Source organism: Strix uralensis, chromosome 15, assembly GCF_047716275.1.
Source record: "Strix uralensis isolate ZFMK-TIS-50842 chromosome 15, bStrUra1, whole genome shotgun sequence".
Taxonomy (NCBI): Eukaryota; Metazoa; Chordata; class Aves; order Strigiformes; family Strigidae; genus Strix; species Strix uralensis.
This window is the reverse complement of record NC_133986.1, coordinates 19586906-19607544: the sequence shown is the minus strand read 5'-3', so window position 1 is coordinate 19607544 and position 20639 is coordinate 19586906. Positions and strand designations below refer to the sequence as shown.

Sequence of the window (20639 nt, the reverse complement as noted above, 5' to 3'; positions counted from 1 at the left end):
TGATGATGTTGTGTGGTAATGCTCTTGCAGAGACACGTGAGCTGCCTTCACATCATACTGCTCCAATCTGGAAACAGTGTCATTATCTTGCCCTGGAGATACAGGGCTGCGCAGTGTGAGCGAGCTGGTACAGCCGTACTACCACTAGTTCTGAACTTGCTGAGGCAGAAATCAGGAGTGGGGTAGCTGCTATAGTGTAGTGTGCCTCGGTAACACGCCCAGGTAATAATACATCATCTTGTGAGCGTAGCGTTGTGTAGACATGGGCTGAGCCTCAGGGTAGCTCTTTGGTTTTACTACAGCCTGCTACTCCTCTCTCAACCAGTGACTATTGTCTTACATGTTGTTGCTTCTCTGGTAGCTCTTGCATCTTTTCTATTCTGTATCTTTTCTCTTTCATCCTTTTATTCCTTGATAATTTATCATGCAAGCTAACTTCTCCAGTGCCAATATACAATTTTTATGTTTCCATGAGGAGGCTTTGCATTTATTCATTAACCTCAATTATGAAGACTTCTCTTTCACACTTCTAGCTTTTCTTCCATCTATTAAAAAATAAAACTGTTGAAATCCTTTAAAATAACTATTTTTCTTTTGTGTATATTTTATTCCACATGCACTAACACACCTACCTTCTGGCATTTCTGTTCATACCTCTATGCTCATTCTGCCACCAGCTTTTGATTCTTTCCACTTAGGTGGTCACAAAAGGGATTTTGCATAGGCTGATAGTGGGTGAGCTTGGTACCTAATTTGCAGATGTGAGTTCTAGACATCTCAGCACTTTCAGAGTTATATAGTCCCTCTGCCAGTTCATTGACTGTGTAACTGTTGTGTTATTCTATTTTTATTGCTATACTATATTGGGTTGGGGTTTTTTTCCGGTTTTTATTCAGGTTGGAAAGAGTTACAAAGCTCCATACGATAACTGCACTCAGTACACATGCACTGAATCAGCGGGCCAGTTTTCCTTGACTAGTAGAGTAAAGGTCTGCCTACCATTTGAAGAATCAAACTGTGTCCCAGTAAGTATTTTAGAGCCAGAAAAAAAGACTGATGGTCTGGGAGCTTTCTCTACTGTTTTGAATGAACCACTTCAGTATTTCTTGATCTTTCTGAGCTGATCATCCTTGTTTGAAGGAAATGTGCTTTTTCTGTCCTGAATGGAGTGTCCCATGGAAGTAAAACAAAACTATTCGCAAACAACCTATGCATTTTATTTGTGGGATAAGCACTAGAACATGAAAGAGAAGAATATTGGGACAATAGCTGGTATTTTTCATCATTTGAGAAACACCAGTGTTACAAAATGCAATTGAGCAAATGGTAACTCACCATGGACACCTGGGGGAACTGATGAACACAGTGTCTTCTGGTACATGGCAAAGCAAAGAAGTGGTACATGGATGAGCAAGGGGCATCCGTCAAGCCCTGGCTTTCAGCAATTAGTGGTTTCCAGTAACTTTCAGAAGCTTTGTGGGGCTTCGCAGCAGATCTGAAAACCAAAGCAGGGACAAAGATGGCCATTGACTTGAATTAGCTTTGGCGTAGGTTCTGTGCAGGTCAGGCTGTTCAATTCCTGAAGCAGCTGTCACTCTCTGGGGCTGGGTTTTTTCTGCTGACTTCAATAGCACCTACCTAAGGTCAGGCATGTGTTGCAGGACATCTTAATTGGCTTCTGAGAGGATATATAGTTTTAAGAAAATTCACTCCCTTCTTTGCTGGATTTTTTTTAAAGCAGTTTTATAGACAATTGGTACACAAATGGGTCTGATGAGGAATCTGTGTTGGTTAGAGATGAGGGAATATACCTGCACTCTCATCATTGCTACTAGCTGCTTAACAATGCGTGCATCTGAACTGTTCTGATTACACTTGCTTTCAATACAGGGGACAGTTGATGTGACTTCAGATGGCTGTTGTAAAACATGTGAGTGCATTAAATCACTGATTTCCTATTCCAATGCTGTTAGCTTCTTCCCTGCTTGTAGTTTTGTTTCTGCATGCACCGAGAGTCTTCAGTTTCCACAGACTGGAAGGCTGTTCTTAGAGCAGCAGAGCTGTTTTTTACCTCACAGTTGAAGCTAAAAATCCACTCACAGCTGAGGCTAAAAATCTGCCTCATTCTTCCAATCAGGACACTAAAATTCTTTGATCTCTTTTTCTATGTTTTTAAATAGTTGATATACTGTTGGTTTGAACTATACTCCAGATAAGAAGTTTTGTATCAAATATGCTCTGTATTCTTCCATTTGGAAACTGCATGGAAAAAAAGGGTCTTTTTTCTGTATCATCCACCCAGAAATCATAGGTTGTTATAGAGTCACAAATGTCAAAATTCTAGAGTCAAAATTCTAAAGCTTAAATATAATTTATAACAATTTTTAAAAAAACAAATCCTTCATGTCTCCTTTAGGTCTTGGTTGAACAGAATCTTTACATGGACTTATACATAAGTTTTCATTTAAGCTGTTCTGTAAATAAAAAAGTACCTTGACCAGCAGGAAATCGCTTTGCTGAATTAGTGCCTCTTCACACTCTCATTCGTTTTTCTGGTTATCATTTGAACTGTAAAAAGTTTTAGTAGGATGATCTGCCCTTGGTTTCCTGTAAGATACCTTTCAAAACATTTACTCCCCAGTCTGAAGAAATCTAACAGAAATGTTCTCCTACACAGGTATCGACCTGCCGCATAAATGCAAACGCAATGTGAAAGAGCAGTTTATTGTCCACAACAACTGTAAGTCAGCTGCTCCAGTCCCAGTGCCCTTTTGTGAAGGGACATGCAGTACCTATTCTGTGTAAGTAGGAAACCTTTCTCTGTCCTCCCCCATGTCTGGTCTTCCTGGGTTCTTGTCGCCAATGGGCTGCAGCTGTTTGTCCCCTTTCTGCTGTTTAAAAGGACCTTGTTGATGAAACTGGGTGTGCAGAACAGCAGTCTTTAGCAATGTGACTAAATGTCTTTAGTGTGACAGGAGTTAGTTAGAAAAATAGGTCCCTTTGATAAGGCATCAGCTAAATTTATTAACTACCTGTTTTTAAACATGTCCTTATGCGGGACTGGTGTTTAGTGGAGTTTTTTCCTGCTCTTTGGTCTCTGCATGAATTGTTCTTTTCTGCCTTGCCAGAATGGGCTTAATCCAAAATTCACTGAAGTTACTGGGATTTTCCCCATTGGTGTCAGATGATCTGGCCCTGCGTGGCTAATAGCATCCTGAGGAAAGACTGTTATGGATAAGCAGAACAATAGATGGGAAATTTTCCTCCTCTGCTCCTTAGAAGTACCTCCACTTGGAGCAGCAAATACTGATCAGCTTGGGAAGACAACAGGCAGCAGACTGATGTGCAAATCTCATTTCTATAGGTATTCCTTTGAGGCCAATGAAATGGAACACAAGTGCATTTGCTGCCATGAAAAAAGGAGTCACAAAGTGAAGGTGGAACTGGTTTGCTCTGAGCATAAGACAGTCCAGTTCACATACGTGCATGTAGATGAATGTGCATGTGTGGAAACAAAATGCTCAAAGAGGACAACATGAGCATGAACTAAAGGAAACATTTCAGCTCCCATTTAATGCTTCCCTAGCAAGTGAGTAGTTTAGAAAACAGCTGTGAGTAAAATTCAAATGACCATACTTCTCTCTTGTGCCTTTTCCTTCTGGTATTATAAGCATTTATGGAAATTAGCTCAAGATTTTACTCTAAATGTTTGTAGAATAAACTGCATTTCAAAGAGGACTTGTTCTGCTGTTTCAGTGATGCTGCTAAACAGGGCAAGGTGGTTAATGTCTTTAATCCCAAGGTGGTGTATAAACCAAGGTTATTACAAGAACTCTAGAGACAGATGATGCCTTTCAAAAGTCTTCCCTGAAGAAAATGCACATTGTAAAACCATAACCACTCGCATTGCTTCATTTCCCTTAGAAGGCAAACAGCAATCACTTCCACAGCTGCAGTTCAGTCAGCAAGGTGTTTTTTTCCTTCTGCACATTAAGCACAACATCAGGAGTGTAAAAAACACGTTTTACACATGCACTACAAAATTATTATATTTGCACCCTTACTGTGAGCCCTTTTCTCACTGGTGTGTTTTATTATTTGCCAACACCAAACTCTGAGCTGTATGTCAGGTGACTGATGTTCAGTCTCAATACTGGTTACATGACTATGATTTGTGTTATAGATGATTGACTCCCAGCTAGCACGTCCAGTGGTACTGGTGGTAGTATCTTATGTGGACAGGCATCAGAATGGTCCAACAATACCTTCAGAGTATGCAAAGAAGGCACTGCCTTGAGGAATTTGGTCTTTTGTAACCTGAAAGAGAACTGAATACTGTGACTTTCTTAGAGTTCAGTGTCCTGCAGCCTGCTCTGTGTGGGCTTTTGGGAATTCTTTTGAAGGGAATACTTTTGAAGTGACCAGGTAGATATGAAGTGCATTAACCTTTAGCTTTCCATTTTAAAATGCTGCAGGTACTGAGCCCCAAGTCATCTTTAATTTAATTTAATTCTTTTTCATAATAAATCATTTCAGTTGACATCAGATTACTTTCATGTGTTCTGTTTCGTTATGGTATCACCAATCTTAAGACTGTGGGACTTTGAATAGGCATAGGAGTTGAATGGTACATGTTTTTCTCCGCTCTCACCTGAGAGTCCCACGTTTATTGGGTCATCACTGTGATGCAATAGGGCAGTCTGTTATACCTATGCAGGATTCAGCTCAGATTGTTCTAATTAACCCATTCTCCAGCCCCTTTCTGGAATGATTTGTCTCAGGCTAAGACTGGTGTAAGAGCCCTTGGGAAGATATCAGTTTCTCAGCACTGGGTATTTTGAGAGCTAGGGTAGCTGGCTTAGCTGAAGTCAGAGAAGCTGAATTTTATCCTTTGTTTTTATTCTGTTTCCTTATAAACAATAAAAAAGATGCTGGGTGTACCTAAGGATCACCGTGAGAATAGGTGCACTGCAGGTATCCTTGGGAAATATGGACGACAAAAGCCAACAAGGTGTTTGTGCTGAAGTAACGAATCATAGAATCATAGAATACCTCAGGTTGGAAGGGACCTATAAAGATCATCGAATTGAAGCTAACGCTCCTATTCCCAGCCTCTGCACTAGTCAGTGGACCAGTTTGCTTGATTATAAATGATAGGAATCTTTGTTAACTGTCAGTGCAATGCAACTCCCTTGGAAGACATGTGTTGCAATTGCTTGACAGTGAGTCTCATGTCTTCCAATTTCACATTAGCCCAGAAAACATTCTTACTGATACAAATCAAGTGCATGCATGCTTTTACAATGCAAAGAACAGCAACAAAAAAGGACATTCCTTTCTTTCCTCTTTGCCTTTCCCTGAGGGGGAAGAAATCCTTCCTGCATGCTTTTGTCATCAGAAGAATAAACAGACTCTGTCAGTAGTATCTACACACTCATGTAAACCTTGCAAATCAATCATTCTCAGCAGGATGGCTCAGCAAGAACACAATCAGCATCCTTTCCCATCTCTGCATTAACTTCAGGTGGGAGAAGGGCACAAAACACAATCTAATTTTACCCGGCGTACTTAGATTTCTTGTCTCCTGTGTGTTTTAGTGATGATGAACTTTATACAGAAATTGAGGATGACATCGACTTAAAGGAATACTTTCCTATTCATTTTTGGCATGTATTTTGCTTTTCAGGCAAGTGAAATGCTGTAACCAAAGGCATATTCTCATCTCCAGATTGCTTTTGAATAGAGGATTATGTGAAACCTCACATGCTCCTCCATTCCCAGTTACACCTGGCACTTCATTTACTCACTCAGTCCAGCATCTAACTGGCCTGTGCAATATGATTTGCAGCTCCGATGGCCGGGTATTAAGCTGAACTCGTTGGTCCTCTGCTTGAAGGTGCAGAGTCCTGTTTAGCTGAGATGCTGCCAGCAAGGCAAAGCCTCTTTAATGAGAACTTTCAGCTTCCTCAGCTCAGACAGTCAATGGGTCAAACATTTCTGGCCCCCTCACACACACACAAATGCACAGAAACAAAAACCAGCCTGCAAGCTGCTCAATCTTGGGAAAGTGTTACACTGGAAGTAAATAGATGTAATGACCCACTTGTAAGCTGGCCCTTCTCACTGAATGTCTCTGCCTCTGCATGCAGCAGCACTGTTGCTTGCATGGAGCAAGCTGGACTGCAGCTAAAGTCTGTGTGTCTTTCTTTAGGCTGTTGTCACAAGACACCCCCAGAACTGGCAAAGTTAAACAAAGGCAGCTCTTCCAGGGAAAGCTTCTCTGTAAAAGCTTGACTTGGCCATGATCCTGCAGCCGCTGCTGTGTGGCTGATTCTCACGTGTGTGCGGTCAAGCCCTCATCTGTAGCCCCAGGCCATCTCTTCCAGTTAGTGACTAGTCTCTGCAAGTCAAATGTTTCCCTGGTGTAACTCAAGAAAAATCAGTGGCAATGCTCCAAGTACTGTTTCTTCCTCTTGCGTGAATTCTTTACACCAGCATCCACTTCAATAGGGTAACCCCAGGAGAACCAGCGTTCAGCTGAGCCAGTTGGGCCAGGGCTCAGCTGGTTTCAGCCTGTAGCCATTCTTTTCTTATCATGCAAGGATGGTACTCCCACTCACTGAACAGTTCTGAGGTAACACACCAGGAAGTACTGTCCCATATTGCAAAAATAAATATTTGCCAGAGATACTGCCTTGTGTCAGGTGAACAAGTCCTAAGACACTTTATCATTTCACCAGTGCGCTCTGAGTCTGAGTCTGGCATTATGAGATGAACTCTGACTTGCGTATTGTTTTGTGGCTTGGAAAGGTCAGTTCCCATCACTACTTTGACGTAGTTTAGCTAAATTTTTGTTTGGCTTTTGTTACCAATTATTGGTGTTTGCAAGGAGGAAAAGACAATTAAAGGTGTGCTCTGTATTTTAATTTGGGGAGAGGCACTGTTCTTTTACAAACTTTTCCACTGAGCAGATCCCCTGGTGGTGGAATCGGAACTCTAGTGTTATCTACGGTGTGCTGTATCGATATCAATCTATTCTGGTATCTAGAATCTTGAGCTGAAAACAAAGACTGTGAACTGTAAATGCTCTCTAATACAGAAGGGATTGTTTAAAAGAATGCTGCACCTATTTTGTTTCAGCATACTGGTTTAACACTTAGAAAGTTACAATGTAAACATGAAAAAATTTGTCTAAATATCACTCAGGAAAGTTATCTTGATTAGTAATGAACCAGGTAAATTTGATGGAACGTCTTTCACATAGGGGGGAGACCAAGCTCTGGGTGGTCTGAGAGCTGTGCCTGACTCTTCTACAGATTGTGTGCTCAAATACACGTTCTTGGCCTTGTTTATATTTCCTTTCTGATCTAAGATAAAGATGAAGGTGGGCCTTTGTTCCCTTTATGTGATTGTAACGTTTAAGTTCATAAAGCCTTTTTGCAGTAGTGTATAACATGCTATTTGCAAACCTGAAGCGGCTAGACTCACTTTTGTCAGGCATCCCAAACATCCTTTAGGAGAAAGAACTGTGACAATTTTCCAAAGACACCAAGACAAAGATATCAGTTGTGAAAATCTTTCTGGTTTTTACACTTCAAAGGATCTGATTATTTAGTATCTTTAGGGCAACAATGGAGTCTCAGTTTACCTTGTACGAGGCCATTCTCACATCCATTTAATTCTTTAACAACCATAATCCCTCTCTCGGGAAAGCTACTCCATCGGCAGTGTGCCCAGGCGATTGGCTTTGTGTCAAAAGTAGGCCAGGGTTTGATCCCGAACCTATAGAGAGGTTGTAATTGCTACGCACTTTCCTTTTCTCTAGGTGTGAAGACCCAGTTTTCATCAGTAGTCTCTAAGGCAGGTTAATAGATAATCACTGGCTTTAATTTAAATGATTTTTTTTATTCAAAGAAATCTGTCCAGTGGCTTCCTGTAACTATAGGTTGACGCCCCTGTTTCACTAAAGCTTGCTTTTTGTGGAGGCCTGCTTTTAAAATAACCTCCTTATTGGAAAGAAAATTATTTAACTACTGATCCTCCAGAGGATCCTGTGCAGTGAGGTGTCCCATTGATACAAGTGAAGAAATCAAGGAGGACTGGTTGCGTAGATTCTGGTTCATCCCATCTACCTAAAAAAACATATGTATAAATTAGGGCTTGAGGCACTGTAAAATTTCTGTGTAGTTACTGAAAATTGCTATGCATCTTACCTGAGAGCTCAACTGTCTTCTAGAAATGCCCCTATCTCTCCCTCTTGACTTTATAGGCAGTCTAAGGTAAGTACAGTCCTATCTTCTCTAAATCCTTCAAAAGCAATGTAAGAAGTTGATCCCAAATGCCAATTTTATATATTTGTAACGGGAAGCACCAGCTATTTACTGAAAATTCTGACGACCCTATGTCCTGCCTCAACATCTCCATCATCCTCAGGACTTCCAGTGAAAGACCCTTTCACCCTGATTTCTGATAAATATGATGCTGAGAACAGTTTCATTATTTTTGATAGGTTCCTTGGCAAGGACTTCTTCTCACTCGCTTTTAACGTTTATAGCGGTCTTGTGAATTTTCCCTTTCTTCCCTTTTGGTTTTTTAAATGTAGGCTTTAGTAACTGATCTCATTCTCCACCCTGACACAGAGTGAGTCATATTTTGACCGACAGCAATGTCCCTTAGCGTGACTCCAGCAAATCAAAGGGAGATTAAAATTGCCTTAGCAGGCAGGGAATTTGCTGCCATTCCTGTGTGTTTTATATGTTAGATTCAGCTTGAATTTCTGAAGGCCACTGAAGAAGTCCATAAACCCTTTTATGTTCCAGCTCTGAAATGTTTTTTTCCATGTCACCACCTGTCCCTACACTGTTATTCAAAGATGGTCATGAGGCAAGTGCATTGCCACTCCTTTACAGCATCTTGCCTTCACATCTTTACATATCCGGACATTTTTCTATATTGACCGATCCATTTCCCGTAACGCCATAAAAACCTGGCTTAAAACCAGGGTTTAATCTGACCCTCGGTAAGCATTGTTCTGTAAACAAAAGGCTACCAAAGTGCAATGTAGACATACCAGCTGCTACTTTATGGCCTGGAATTAGTTTTTCCCCCAGGGCTAGCTCTCTCATGGACCACAGCAGATACCTTTAGATCCACCAGCACCCCAATTTACTTCTAGCTTGCCCACTTATGCTTTCTGTTTGTTCTTGATGATGTTCTCTGGCTTTTTTAGGTGAAGTCATTTCAGATTAGGCATGGAAAACATTTCCTGCATATGCGATATATGCTATAAATCCGTCTTCTTCTACTGTTACCCCAGGAACATTTTCAGGAACTGCTACAATTCATCACACCCTTCCTAAATAACTAGTTTGGGAAATCCTTCAAAGAATTTTTATAGCCTGCAATGCTTGCTCTGTACCGTGAAGTGCCTGTCTGGAGGCTATTTACTGAAAACCAGAATAGCACTGTGGCACCAGTGTGGATGTTTGTTCTTCTCCATCACCAAATAAATTGGACTGGACATCTTTCCAGCAGCACGTAGTTGATTGTGTGACATTTTTGTATCCTATGTTGTGCTGCTCAGACTAGGTTATAATAATGACCCTTATAGCCTTTGTAAAAGGAAAACCAGTTTCAAGCACATTCTCACCCAACATCCACACTTTCATAATTGGATAATTAGGATTCAGTTCCTGGTCATGTGAAGATGTCTGGCAGAAACAGAAGCTATGTCTATTAATTAATCTTTTTCTCAAGCTCAAAGACTTGAAAAACATCTGGGGAAAAAAAAAAAAGTTAAAAAAACAAACAAAGTTTTCCCAGTGGTCTCATATTTTGCTTTCAGAGCAATGCTCAACTTCCCTGGCATGTTTTAATTAATAACTAATGAATTAAGCTGCTTGATTTTGATGTCGATTTTTCACTGCAGAGTAAGACTCAGTAAAAGGAGTTTCTTTGCATCCTTGACATGAGTGTTACCACTGTGTCTTAGGTCTACCTGACTGATATTTGTCCTGAGATAACATGACACTTCTGATAAGAAAATTGTCTGTTCTAAAAAAATCCTAAAGAAATGAGTCGTTATTTTATTTGATGAACAGTTCTACATCACTGTGTAAGTACTTGTAGATACTGGGGAATTCCATAATATAGTTACTCATACTGGTACTGAATCACTTTCAATTCCCTCGTTTTTAATAGCTTTGGGCCTGATTCTCTTCGAGTTTCTAGTTTATAGATCTGGAATAATTCAGGAATCATCTTTTTTCTTTTTTTTAATCACAGTTTTTTGTTACATCTTTAAAACTGAACTACATTTTTAGTTTTTATTTCCCTTACAAGGTGGTCTGCCTTGCCTAAGAAAGAATCTCCTAACAAAACAATAAACAACAAAGTTTTTCATTATCATCAGCCATGATGAATACTTTGTAAATGGAGCTTGTAAAACACTGCAGGCTCCAACTATTTGGACAAAATAGTCTGTTAATAATGCATGCAAGGGATTATTAGTAATTAAGAACTGTTTCTCCTTGTTCCCACAGTCAAAACAACACAGCAGACATTGAAATATGTAATCTTTGTTGCTAATGGATTCTGACTGGACTAGCAGGTCTTGCTTGGTCTACACAGCTTTCTTTGAAATACAGATTAATTATATGTTCAATCTACACTACAGCTGGAGAAATGAGATGGGTCAGTACTGGTCTTTAGAGTGAAATATATGCTTACAGCAGCAGAATCTGAAAGTGAGAGAAGCTCTTACTCTCCATGAAAAACCCAACCTGTCATTCGATACGAGCTGACATTGAAAGCGGCGTTATGATGTGACAGAAACACTGTCAGCCAGCCAGTTCACTGAAGTGGAATGTTTTTAAAGCAAAAAGGGTTCTCCCATGCCAAAAAAATACCAGATACTTCCAGTCTCTACAGCTGGATTTTACCAGAGTGCAAAATAATAATCTGCAACAGGATGGCTCTCAGCAGAGGAACTACAGAGCTGCTGGACGAATCTGATTTTAAATAGTTTGATTAAATAGGTCTCTTGTCAACTGTGTTCATGAAGAGTGGGTCCTTTCCCCCAGTCCAGCCCCTACAGACCACTGGGGTTGCCAGATCTCTTCAAGGTGACATCCAGCCTCTTTCTCTCCCTCACCTCTCATGTTTGGCTTTGGGTCTGCTCTTGGCTGCAGAAAGCCCCTGATTCTTCTCTCCCTGTCTGCACTCCAGTTGCAGGCTCATCCCATATCTTTCACACCCAGTCTAGATCCATTTGACCTCCCAAATCTTCTCCCAAACAAGCCTGTGCAGTTACTCTCAGGAAAGGAGACCTCTCTCCTTCCTCAAGAGGGTCTACTTCAGGCTGCAACAAGTACTGGGCAACCCCTGGTATCAGTGCAGACTGGGTGATGAATTGATTGAGAGCAGTCCTGCGGAGAAGGACCTGAGGATACTGGTGGATGTAAAATTGGATGTGAGCTGGCAATGTGCGCTCACAGCCCAGAAAGCCAACTGTCAAGAGCAGTGTGGCCAGCAGGTTGAGGGAGGGGATTCTGCCCCTCTGCTCCACTCTTGTGAGACTCCACCTGCAGTGCTGTGTCCAGCTCTGAGCCCCCAGCGTAAGAAGGACACAGACCTGTTAGGTCCAGAGGAGATTCATGAAAATGATCAGAGGGCTGGAACACCTCTCCTATGAAGAGAGCTTGAAACTTGTCATTGTTCAGCCTAGAGAAAAGAAGGCTCTGGGGAGACCTTATGATATATAAAATGGGCTTATAAGAAAGATATAGAAAGACTTTTTACCAGGGCCTGTAGTGACAAGACAAGGAACAACAGTTTTAAACTGAGAGAGGGTAGGTTTAAATTGGATATAAGGACACTGGAGCATGTTGCCCAGAGAAGTTGTGGGTGCCCCATCATTGGCGGTGTTCAAAGTCAGGTTGGACAGCACTTTGAGCAACCTGATGTAGTAAAAGGTGCCCCTGCAGGGGGGTTGGTCTAGACCAGCTTTGACGGTCCCTTCCAACCCAAGCCACTCCATGAATCTATGATTCTAAGTGTTCTTCTTCTCTACAGAGACACACTCTTTAACAGAACGTGCAACAAACAGCAGTTATTTCACCAAACTGAAAATCAGTACTGGTTACTTTGGGGCCTTTTATTTTTAATAAACACAAAGACCAGTGAAAAGCATGCCAGTGCTCTGCATCCCTCTTAGGCAGAGGAAACCACTCTTGTACCTCCCACCACCACCAAAAATCCCTCCTTGCTTGTTCTCTGGGCCCCTGTCTCTAACCTGTCAGGGCACAGCGGCTGGCTTTCTAGTTGTTTAACTTGCTGCTGGTGTCAGCCTTTTTGCATAGTCATACCCCAGATTTTTGTTCCAAAAAAATGTTAGCAAAGTAACCACAAGTTGTAGTAATTTCTGCTGTTAAAAAATTTCATGCATAGCTGCATCACTGCAACAGAAACCTCTTGTGAATCGGTTCTTCCTCTTCAGTGATGTTGTTACTCCTGGACTCACTACAAACACTCAGCATGACATCTTGCTTATTTTACATAAATCCTGGTTTTCTTTGAGCAAAGATTTGAAATACCGTGTCAGAAAATAACCTTCATCTGAACCTTTTGCAGTGTTTTTAAATGTGGCAAATTGTCAAGGTTAAAAATAATCCAGAAATGAATTTTTTTAAAACTGTTTGACTTAGGTTAGATTGCTATACTGCTATATTCATAATATATTTGTGCTCTGGCTTTTAAATTGTACCACGGGTATTGTAGGCATTCCAGAAATGAAACTTTATAAAGTGCCAGTTCATTCATTCTGGCAGGCCTTGGTCTTTCCTTTATGATATATAGGGAGCACAATTAATACAATGAAGCTATTAGCAAATTAAAAGCCAAAAGTCTATGTTACACCTCAAATTACCAAGATGCTTCCTCATGTTTTGATAAAGGATTAGACTAAACTGAATCCACAAAGGTGAAATTTTAAGGCAAAAAAGCTACAGTTTGATCATGTGTCAATCCTAGGTAAATGTTTTCTTGATTTACTGGAGATTATTTTTGGATTTAAGGGAAACATGAGAAAAATTCTTTTTAAACCACTTCGGGAGATTTGGTTGTATACCAATCCTCTTATTGCATGTATCCTGTTCTCCTAATTCCTACTTACAACCATAATCTCTCTGTCTGTAAATATGAATGTTTGCTGAGAACCAAAAAGATTTGATGCTGACAGAGCTCTCTCAGGTGAAGGATAAAGAGCTGATTTGCATATTTTGGTGCACACACCATCTGCACCCAGAAAGTCAATACAAGAAGGGTGGAATAATCAACAAGTTTTACAGAGGTATTTGTTTTTTCTTCCTTAATTTGAAATCAGACATAGTTTGTAAGCCATCAAACATGAAAAGTCCTGAAACAATTTTTCTTAGCGAATGGCAAAGGCAAAAAAATGATTAGGTTTAAGGTAGACATCAATACATTTATGCAAGATTACCTGCTGTGATTCCTTCTACCTCCAAGAAAGGAATCTGGTGACCTGAGAACTCTCTTCCACTTTGAGATTCTTAATAAATTTCATGGCTAGACGAAGGACATGAGTTTTAGTGGCACAAGTCAGGAGGGTCATGTTGAGGCTTTTAGTGCACGCTAAAGCCCATATTGCCTATTTGAACAGCATGTTCCTGACCGTTGGTGTATTTCTGTCCAGAGAGCCAAGTTAAACTTCATCCTCTTGCTTTCAGTACCTGATATGACATAAATCATGGCTGCAACAGCATGTCCAGGACCTTTGCCAGACTGAGCATTGAACGTAGCTTACGTCCTGAACTCAGCTTACGTTCCTTACTCAGCTCCCACACTGGATTTTTAACACTAGCTTTATAATTTCTATTGCAGTAATGTCATTGAATGTCACCTTGTCTTATCTGTGACCCTTTCTTCACCATGAACGTGCCAATCTCAAAGCCTGACATTAAATCAAGTGACCTGACTTTTTTTTTTTCTGCTGTGCCTGACAGGGAGATATGGAGGTTTGAAAGACTGTCCCAGTTTCATGATTCGCAAGTTATTTGAAATTCACCGTCACAAATTCAGACTCTCTTGGGTGTTTCTACTGCAGAAAAAGTGCCTGTACCTCCTTCATCCTAGATCAGCCATATTTTCTTTTTAGGATACCATATCCTGTGGGACCAAGTGTTACTGCAGTGGTATACTGCCATGCTTTGGGAGGTCCCAAAGGAACTTTAGTGAAACAAACTCCTGTGTGTCACTAGTGGTGTTCTTGCACTGGACAATGTTTGCTTTTCAAAACCCATGTTCAATAGAGGTAATAAATCATTTAATTGCTTTCCACATGTCTTCTGCAGCACAGCTAACCTCCTGCTTAACTGGCCAGGCAGACTTCAGCAAACACTGTACACAGGAGAGGTGAAAAGGGGCCCAAACATAATGGCAGGAGAAAATTTGTTTCTGTGTTGGCAAAAGCAACTCTTTCTCCCTAAATCAAATGCCAGCACAATGGAATCACCCCAAAATACAGTATATTGTGTTGCTTTTAGGTTTTAGCATAGGAGTCTGTGCCCTCATTGTTCTTTCCCGTGTACCAGTAAGCAGTAGTGTTTACTGTACAATTTCCACGGGTTCAGCTTTTGTGCTTAGTTAATTACGAGGAAGCAGCTTCAGTTTAAAGTCATTGCATTTCTGGAAACAGGACAAAGCCCTACCAGACAAAACTTATGTTCTGCAGCTGAGCAAGCGCTTTTGAAGGCTTTTAAGACACTACAGACTTCATTCTTCCTATCCATGTCCAGCCCCAAGTCTTTTCCATCATGTACCAGTGAACTCCATGTCAAAGGTAAACAAATTTGGGAGTTTAGTAAATTTGCAATGTCAGCGTAAGTGACAGGAGCTACCTTGGGAACAGCAGATGATCTACACGGGGTCTGGAGAAGTCCTGTGGCCTGTTGCTCAAAACACGTACAGTGGAGGATGACAAGGGCCAATACTACAAAAAGGTACTGATGCAAAAGGCTTTTAAAGTAGCTATTGGAGATGCTAATGAAGCAGGAATGAAACAAACCCAGGTCTGCTAGACAGGACTACCGTTTTCCTGTAAAAATGACCCAGACTTAAAGAATCAGCTTAGTTGCAAAGATGATGGACCCATCTCCTCCCTTTTAAACTGTACCTCAGGTTCACAATGTGGAAATGTTCCTGTGCAACAAACTTCCTAAATAATGGGCTAAAACTAGCTGCATTCATGTTTTCTCCTAGTGATGTTACTAAAGATTCCTTATTTTTTAGCAGATTTCAGTTTCTTTTGATGACCGACCAAGAGTGAGTCTGCAGAGCCAAATGTTAGCATAGTCACTGGAGGGTTTGCCTCTAAGCTTGTCAGATGTATTACACATCACCCAATGTCCTGAATGGTTCAAGTATACAGTAAAACCACTCCCAATGACACCACTGGCTTTGGAAAAGCTTCTGCTTAATGAGGTTCCTCACCTTGTTTTACTTTCCTTTACATTCAGCCTGTCCTTGTCAATGTTTTTTTATAATTTTGCAACCATTTTATGTCTTGGTTCTCAGATTATTTTTTTTGGCAGAGTTTATCAGCAAATGCTGGCTTGTTGAAAAAGAAATGTTTCTGATGGAAACTAGTATGGGAGTACTTCTGTCATTTTACCTTTGACTTAAATTGAATGTAAATCCTGGAAAATAAATGAAGTGGTGAAACCACACCTCCCGTTCTTCTTTCTCGACGTATACCGGTTGATTAGTGAATTTACTGAAAGCTTATCTCTTTATGGAAGTGAATTTGGATTAAGGGTGTGTGTATGAATTTAAAATGTGCTGCTTGTCATTGATTGGCTTCCTGGATGATTGCTCTTATCTGGGAATTAAGAGTGGTCTGTGCACAAAGCCAATTCAGAATAAGATGCTCTTTCCAGCTTCAGAAAGCTTTTTTTTTCTGATTTCCCTTCATCTACAAAGTACTGGGATAATAGGGTCACACAGGGAGTGAGTGTAAGTCCTAGCATGAGATGTTCAAAAGAGGCAGGAAGTGCTGGAAGACAAGGGCTGTGCTATTGGCCCTATAGAGCATCAAGCATGAACACGCCACCTTTTCCATAACCCACAAGAGCTGATATCGGTTGAGACAAAAGACATATATTTGCTGCTGTTAAGTCTCCATATGCCTTCTGTGCATAATCTGGAACCTTGGACATTTATAATTCTTGCTTCTTCGTGGGCAATACAGTATTCATAATATTTTTCATAGAGGTAGAAATGTTAGCATCATGGCACCTTGGATATATTCCAGCATGCATACTTCCAATTTGATTACCCTGTAGTTTCAGCTCCTGTAGCCAAAGCATTTGCTTCTTCTTCTAAACTGGCAAATAACATCCATGTTGTCAGTCTGTTGACTCACAGGGCAGGGCATTCCTACAGCTTGCCCTGTTATTACATCTGTCTGGTAAAGAAAGCTCATTGTATCACCCATGCACAAAACATTTTAGCTAACACTGTCTTTTCTTCATTCTTTTAACTACTCAAACATTTACCTAAGGAATAGGCATTTTCCATGCTTGGCCAACAAGAGATTTGGAGTTTGTTTTGTTTTGTTTTGTTTTACTGGAAAAATAGTTTCCAGATTTCTTTTTTTTTTTTTTTTTTTTTTTTTCAGAAATGCAGTTTGACTTCTTCCTCTGACATGAGTAATTGCCATTCTTTCTCTTTTCCCTATTTTCTGATCCTTAGGTATCGTTAAAAGGGCCAGTAGGTATAATTAACATACTATCTCTAAGATCACAAATGAAAATCTACAGCAAGAAGAATAGAGATTGATTAAATCTTGACACTGGTCTTGTAAGCAGTGCCAAAATTGACTAATTCTACTATCTACATTGTCTAATGATAATAATAATATAGTCACAGATCCTAAGAGGGAAAAAAGAATTAATCATTTCTCAGCATTCTTAGAGTAGCACAGATTCTGTGCTCTTGCCCCCATCACTCAGAGATGTTGAGGCAGTGAAGGCAGTGATGGGACAGACTCTATGTGCCATACATGGTAGTAAGCATTTCACTGTCCAGTTCCTAACAAATTCCTCCAAACCATCTGTGTTTAACCCTTGAGCAGTTAGAGAAAGAGCAATCCTTGGATTTAAAGACATACCCAACTCCCTTAAACATTTCTTTGTTTTAGTTTCTGATGCAACTATCCCTGCAGACCTGAACAAAACTATATGAGCCTTGCAGCCCATCTGTGCTTACTGAATCAAGAATTAAGAAGACATTTGTTCATTCGTCTACATAAAGATGTAGGGATTGTTTGTTTATTTTTAACTGGGATACCTAGCCTAAATTGCCAGGTTGTATAGTCTAATGACATTAAGCAGCATGAGTTACTTTTAAGAGGGTTTTTCCCAGGGTTGATCTCACATACCATTCTTGAGTAAAAACAGCACGCACTTTCCTGCTTCACTCAAGACTGGGCAATGAGGGCTTACCTCATGTTTTCTGCACAGCCAGAGTGTCAACGGTAATGGCTGAACAGAACCATTCAAATACTAATATTATTCATTAAGGAGTCTTTTTTCAGCCACTGATTTTTGTCTTGTTTTTTTGAAAATCAAGAGAAGTCAAACTTAACTCAGCTAATGGCTGTAGCACTGAAAAGAAATGAAGAGTTCCCCTAGACAGATTGCCTAATGCTGCAGATTTCTTACACATTTATTTTGGTGGAAAACATTTTGTAAGCTCTGTGGAGGAAAGAGCAGAGGCATGTTTAACAATAAAAAAGGCACTGAAAATGCAATAGATTGGTAGGAAATTTAATCTACTTACATTTTAAATCATGATTTACAGGCAGTGCTGGGATGTAGGATATGTTTCCAGTTAAGATAGCACACACAGTACAATCACTTTATTTCATAAGAGCATTAGGATTCTTGGTGAAGAAAGGCTCTATTATAAATGCAACACGTGATTATAATTATTAATATGTTAACAAGTGTAAGAATTGTTGCAAGGAAGTGAGCTATTTCTTCAAACAATATCATTTTATCATCAGTTCCTATCTATGCACAATATAAGTGGGATTGAATCCAGTCCACGATAATGTCAAAGTCCAACTGAATTTCATTTACAGTGCATTAAGCAGGAAAGAAAGATAATTTGGGAAGCGTGGGATGTTTGGACTTTGCTTACTTTGGCAAGACCTGTTCCTATACATTCCTGGCTCTCCCATTTTTGTGGTCAACATCTATTTTTTCAGTGCCAGAAGATCGTTGTGCCTCTTACAAAACAGAGTTACATAATGCTTCTGCACATGTGAGCCGAGAGGAAAAACCCCTCTATTCCATGTCCTGCAGCCTTTTGAAGCCTGTGTTGCCATTTTTTTTCACTCTGCTGTATTTGGTTACTTTTTTTTTAACTTGCTGTAAGTGAAAAAAAGCAACCCAGTGTTCTGAATGAATGCATCTGTCACAGAACTAGATGGACCTCAGCCAGATGCATTTGGGCCCTACGCTGAGCCCATTTGGCTCTAAGCTTCCCCAGGTAGATGGGGATTTTACTGCCGGCTTTTCCCTTTGTCCCTCAATTACATGTTCTTGGCACAGCCTCTCTCCCAGAAGGAGTGAAAGAGCTCTGGCGCTGCTTTTTCATCACCACCCTCGGCATCACCATCTGCTCTGCCGGATCTCTAGCCCAACGGGTGTTTTGGATTGACAGCAATCCCAGTCAGACTTTGCTAAGACTTGTCAACACATTTCCTCTTTAAATAGCACAAAAAGCTACGTGGCGGGGGGGTGGGTGGGGAGAGTGCATCCTGAATGATATTGCTAAAACATTTATGGATTGCCCGATCTCCTTTCTCTCACCAGCTGGGAGCACTCTCTGAGAATGAGTCCTGCATCCCAGCTGCCTTGTTTGCCTATGGTAGGAGTGCTTGGTGGGGTTGGAGAGGGAGGGAAGGGAGTGGCAGCTGCAAACTGTTCAAGATTATCCAAGGACCTTCTTCCAGGCCATGGATTAATTTCTGGCAGCTCCAGGCATAAGCACTACCTGGAGTCCTGACCTTCTGACAGTCCTGTAGGCCATCTCTACCCCTCACCGAATTACATCTGGCTACCAACTTCAGAGCATGCGCCTGCATGGAGAATTCTCCCCCCTTCCTGTTTTTTTTTCTGGTGTACTTCATATGTCCCCCAGACTAGATGCCTGCAGATAGAAATTGTTGTGGTGCAGCTGAAGCCACAGCTATGGACCCGCTGCCTGTACACTGGCTCACATCTTGTGGGACTCCTTGTGGGAAAATTGGGGAAATTTCTCCTTTGAGAACTGGTGTCCTCTTCCCCAGGGAGGTGTGGGTCAGGCAACATAAGGAGGGAGGACTAGAAAGAGTGGAGAGGCAGAGAGTTGCTACTCCAGTTTGAGAAGGCACATGTGCGGTGGAACGCGTTGGGCCTTCTGTGGCCCTGGACAGGTCTGGCCAGTCCTGCTGGGGGGTCATCAAAGTCTGGCTTCCTGGGGAACTAAAGGTTGTGCCTCTCCACTGCAGCATGTACAGGATCTTTTATTTGATCTCTTTACCATGTTCTCTTAATCATTGACTCACTGCCCTCTAGATAAATTTTCTTTGACCTTAGTTGAATTTGTAGTCAGAAACAGGCTTCTGCATGGCCAGAATTTACTTCCTCTTGCCCTTCTTGCCATCCTCAGATATTCAGTATTATATCTCACACACATCTCCAGATTTTTGTTCTACTTTGGGAAAATTCCACTGCTTCAAACTTTAGCCATTTTCTGGAAACCAAGTGAGAACTGGTTACCATTAAATTTTAGTCATTGTTTAGTCCGATCTTGGACCAGTTGCTAATTGATAGCTCTTTACGCTGGTTTCTTTCAAATTCAGAGTTGTAGCTGCCAATCCTTTGCTGCTTAGTGCAAGAACGAGGAGGTGGTAGAAGGAGGCGGAGACAGTTTTAAGACAAAAAAAAAAAATTCTATCATGTCAAATTTATAGAGAAATTTCTCTGTTTCTTAAAGGGTCACAGCATGCAGTTCTGTGACTTCAAAATGCACACAGTACCAGTAAATTGATTACATTTTTGCTGATACTATATCAGAAGTATTGAGTGTTTGATGGACCATGTCTGTCCTAATAATAAAAAATCCTTAGTTTGTCAACCTGTTGCCTTTATAGATCCTAAAGTTGTGTATATTTCTAAAAAAAAAAAAAAAGATATTTTTCTTTAAAAAGTTAATTAATGAACTTCCAGCTCATCCCCTCTTGATTGAGGTTAAGTTCAAGAGTAATGGGGGTTTGATCTTAAACAAATATCCCAATGAATTTGTTACGTCAAAGTCATGTTCACTCTATTGTGTCTAATGACAAAGATATAGAGGAAATTCCATCAATAAAATAATTTTCCAGTCTCCCTGTGTTCATTGCCAAGAACAGTATCAGCACAGCTGATAACCAGAGTTGCTATTGGTCTATAGCCTTCTTTCCAAAGGAAAACCAGAGCAAGAAGCACAGAGTCACTGAAATACAATATAAATGGAAAAAAAGCCCCAACTTAAAATGTCACTTTTCTGGTCCTTAGTTGAATGAGACTTTATGT

At 40.6% G+C, this 20639-nt stretch overlaps 1 protein-coding gene across 2 annotated transcripts in view; it reads left to right on the top strand.

Annotated features, from left to right (window-relative positions):
• LOC141950002 (mucin-5B) overlaps positions 1 to 3738 on the top strand; it is a 45930-nt gene extending 42192 nt beyond the window's left edge. For both annotated transcript variants that reach the window (XM_074884266.1, XM_074884265.1), the window contains 4 exons: positions 897 to 1025; positions 1891 to 1930; positions 2678 to 2801; positions 3365 to 3738. In XM_074884266.1, the coding sequence (XP_074740367.1) occupies positions 897 to 1025; positions 1891 to 1930; positions 2678 to 2801; positions 3365 to 3539 (468 nt within the window). In that variant the 3' untranslated portion in view covers positions 3540 to 3738. The remainder of the gene's footprint in view (positions 1 to 896; positions 1026 to 1890; positions 1931 to 2677; positions 2802 to 3364) is intronic.
• Positions 3739 to 20639: the final 16901 nt, after the last annotated feature.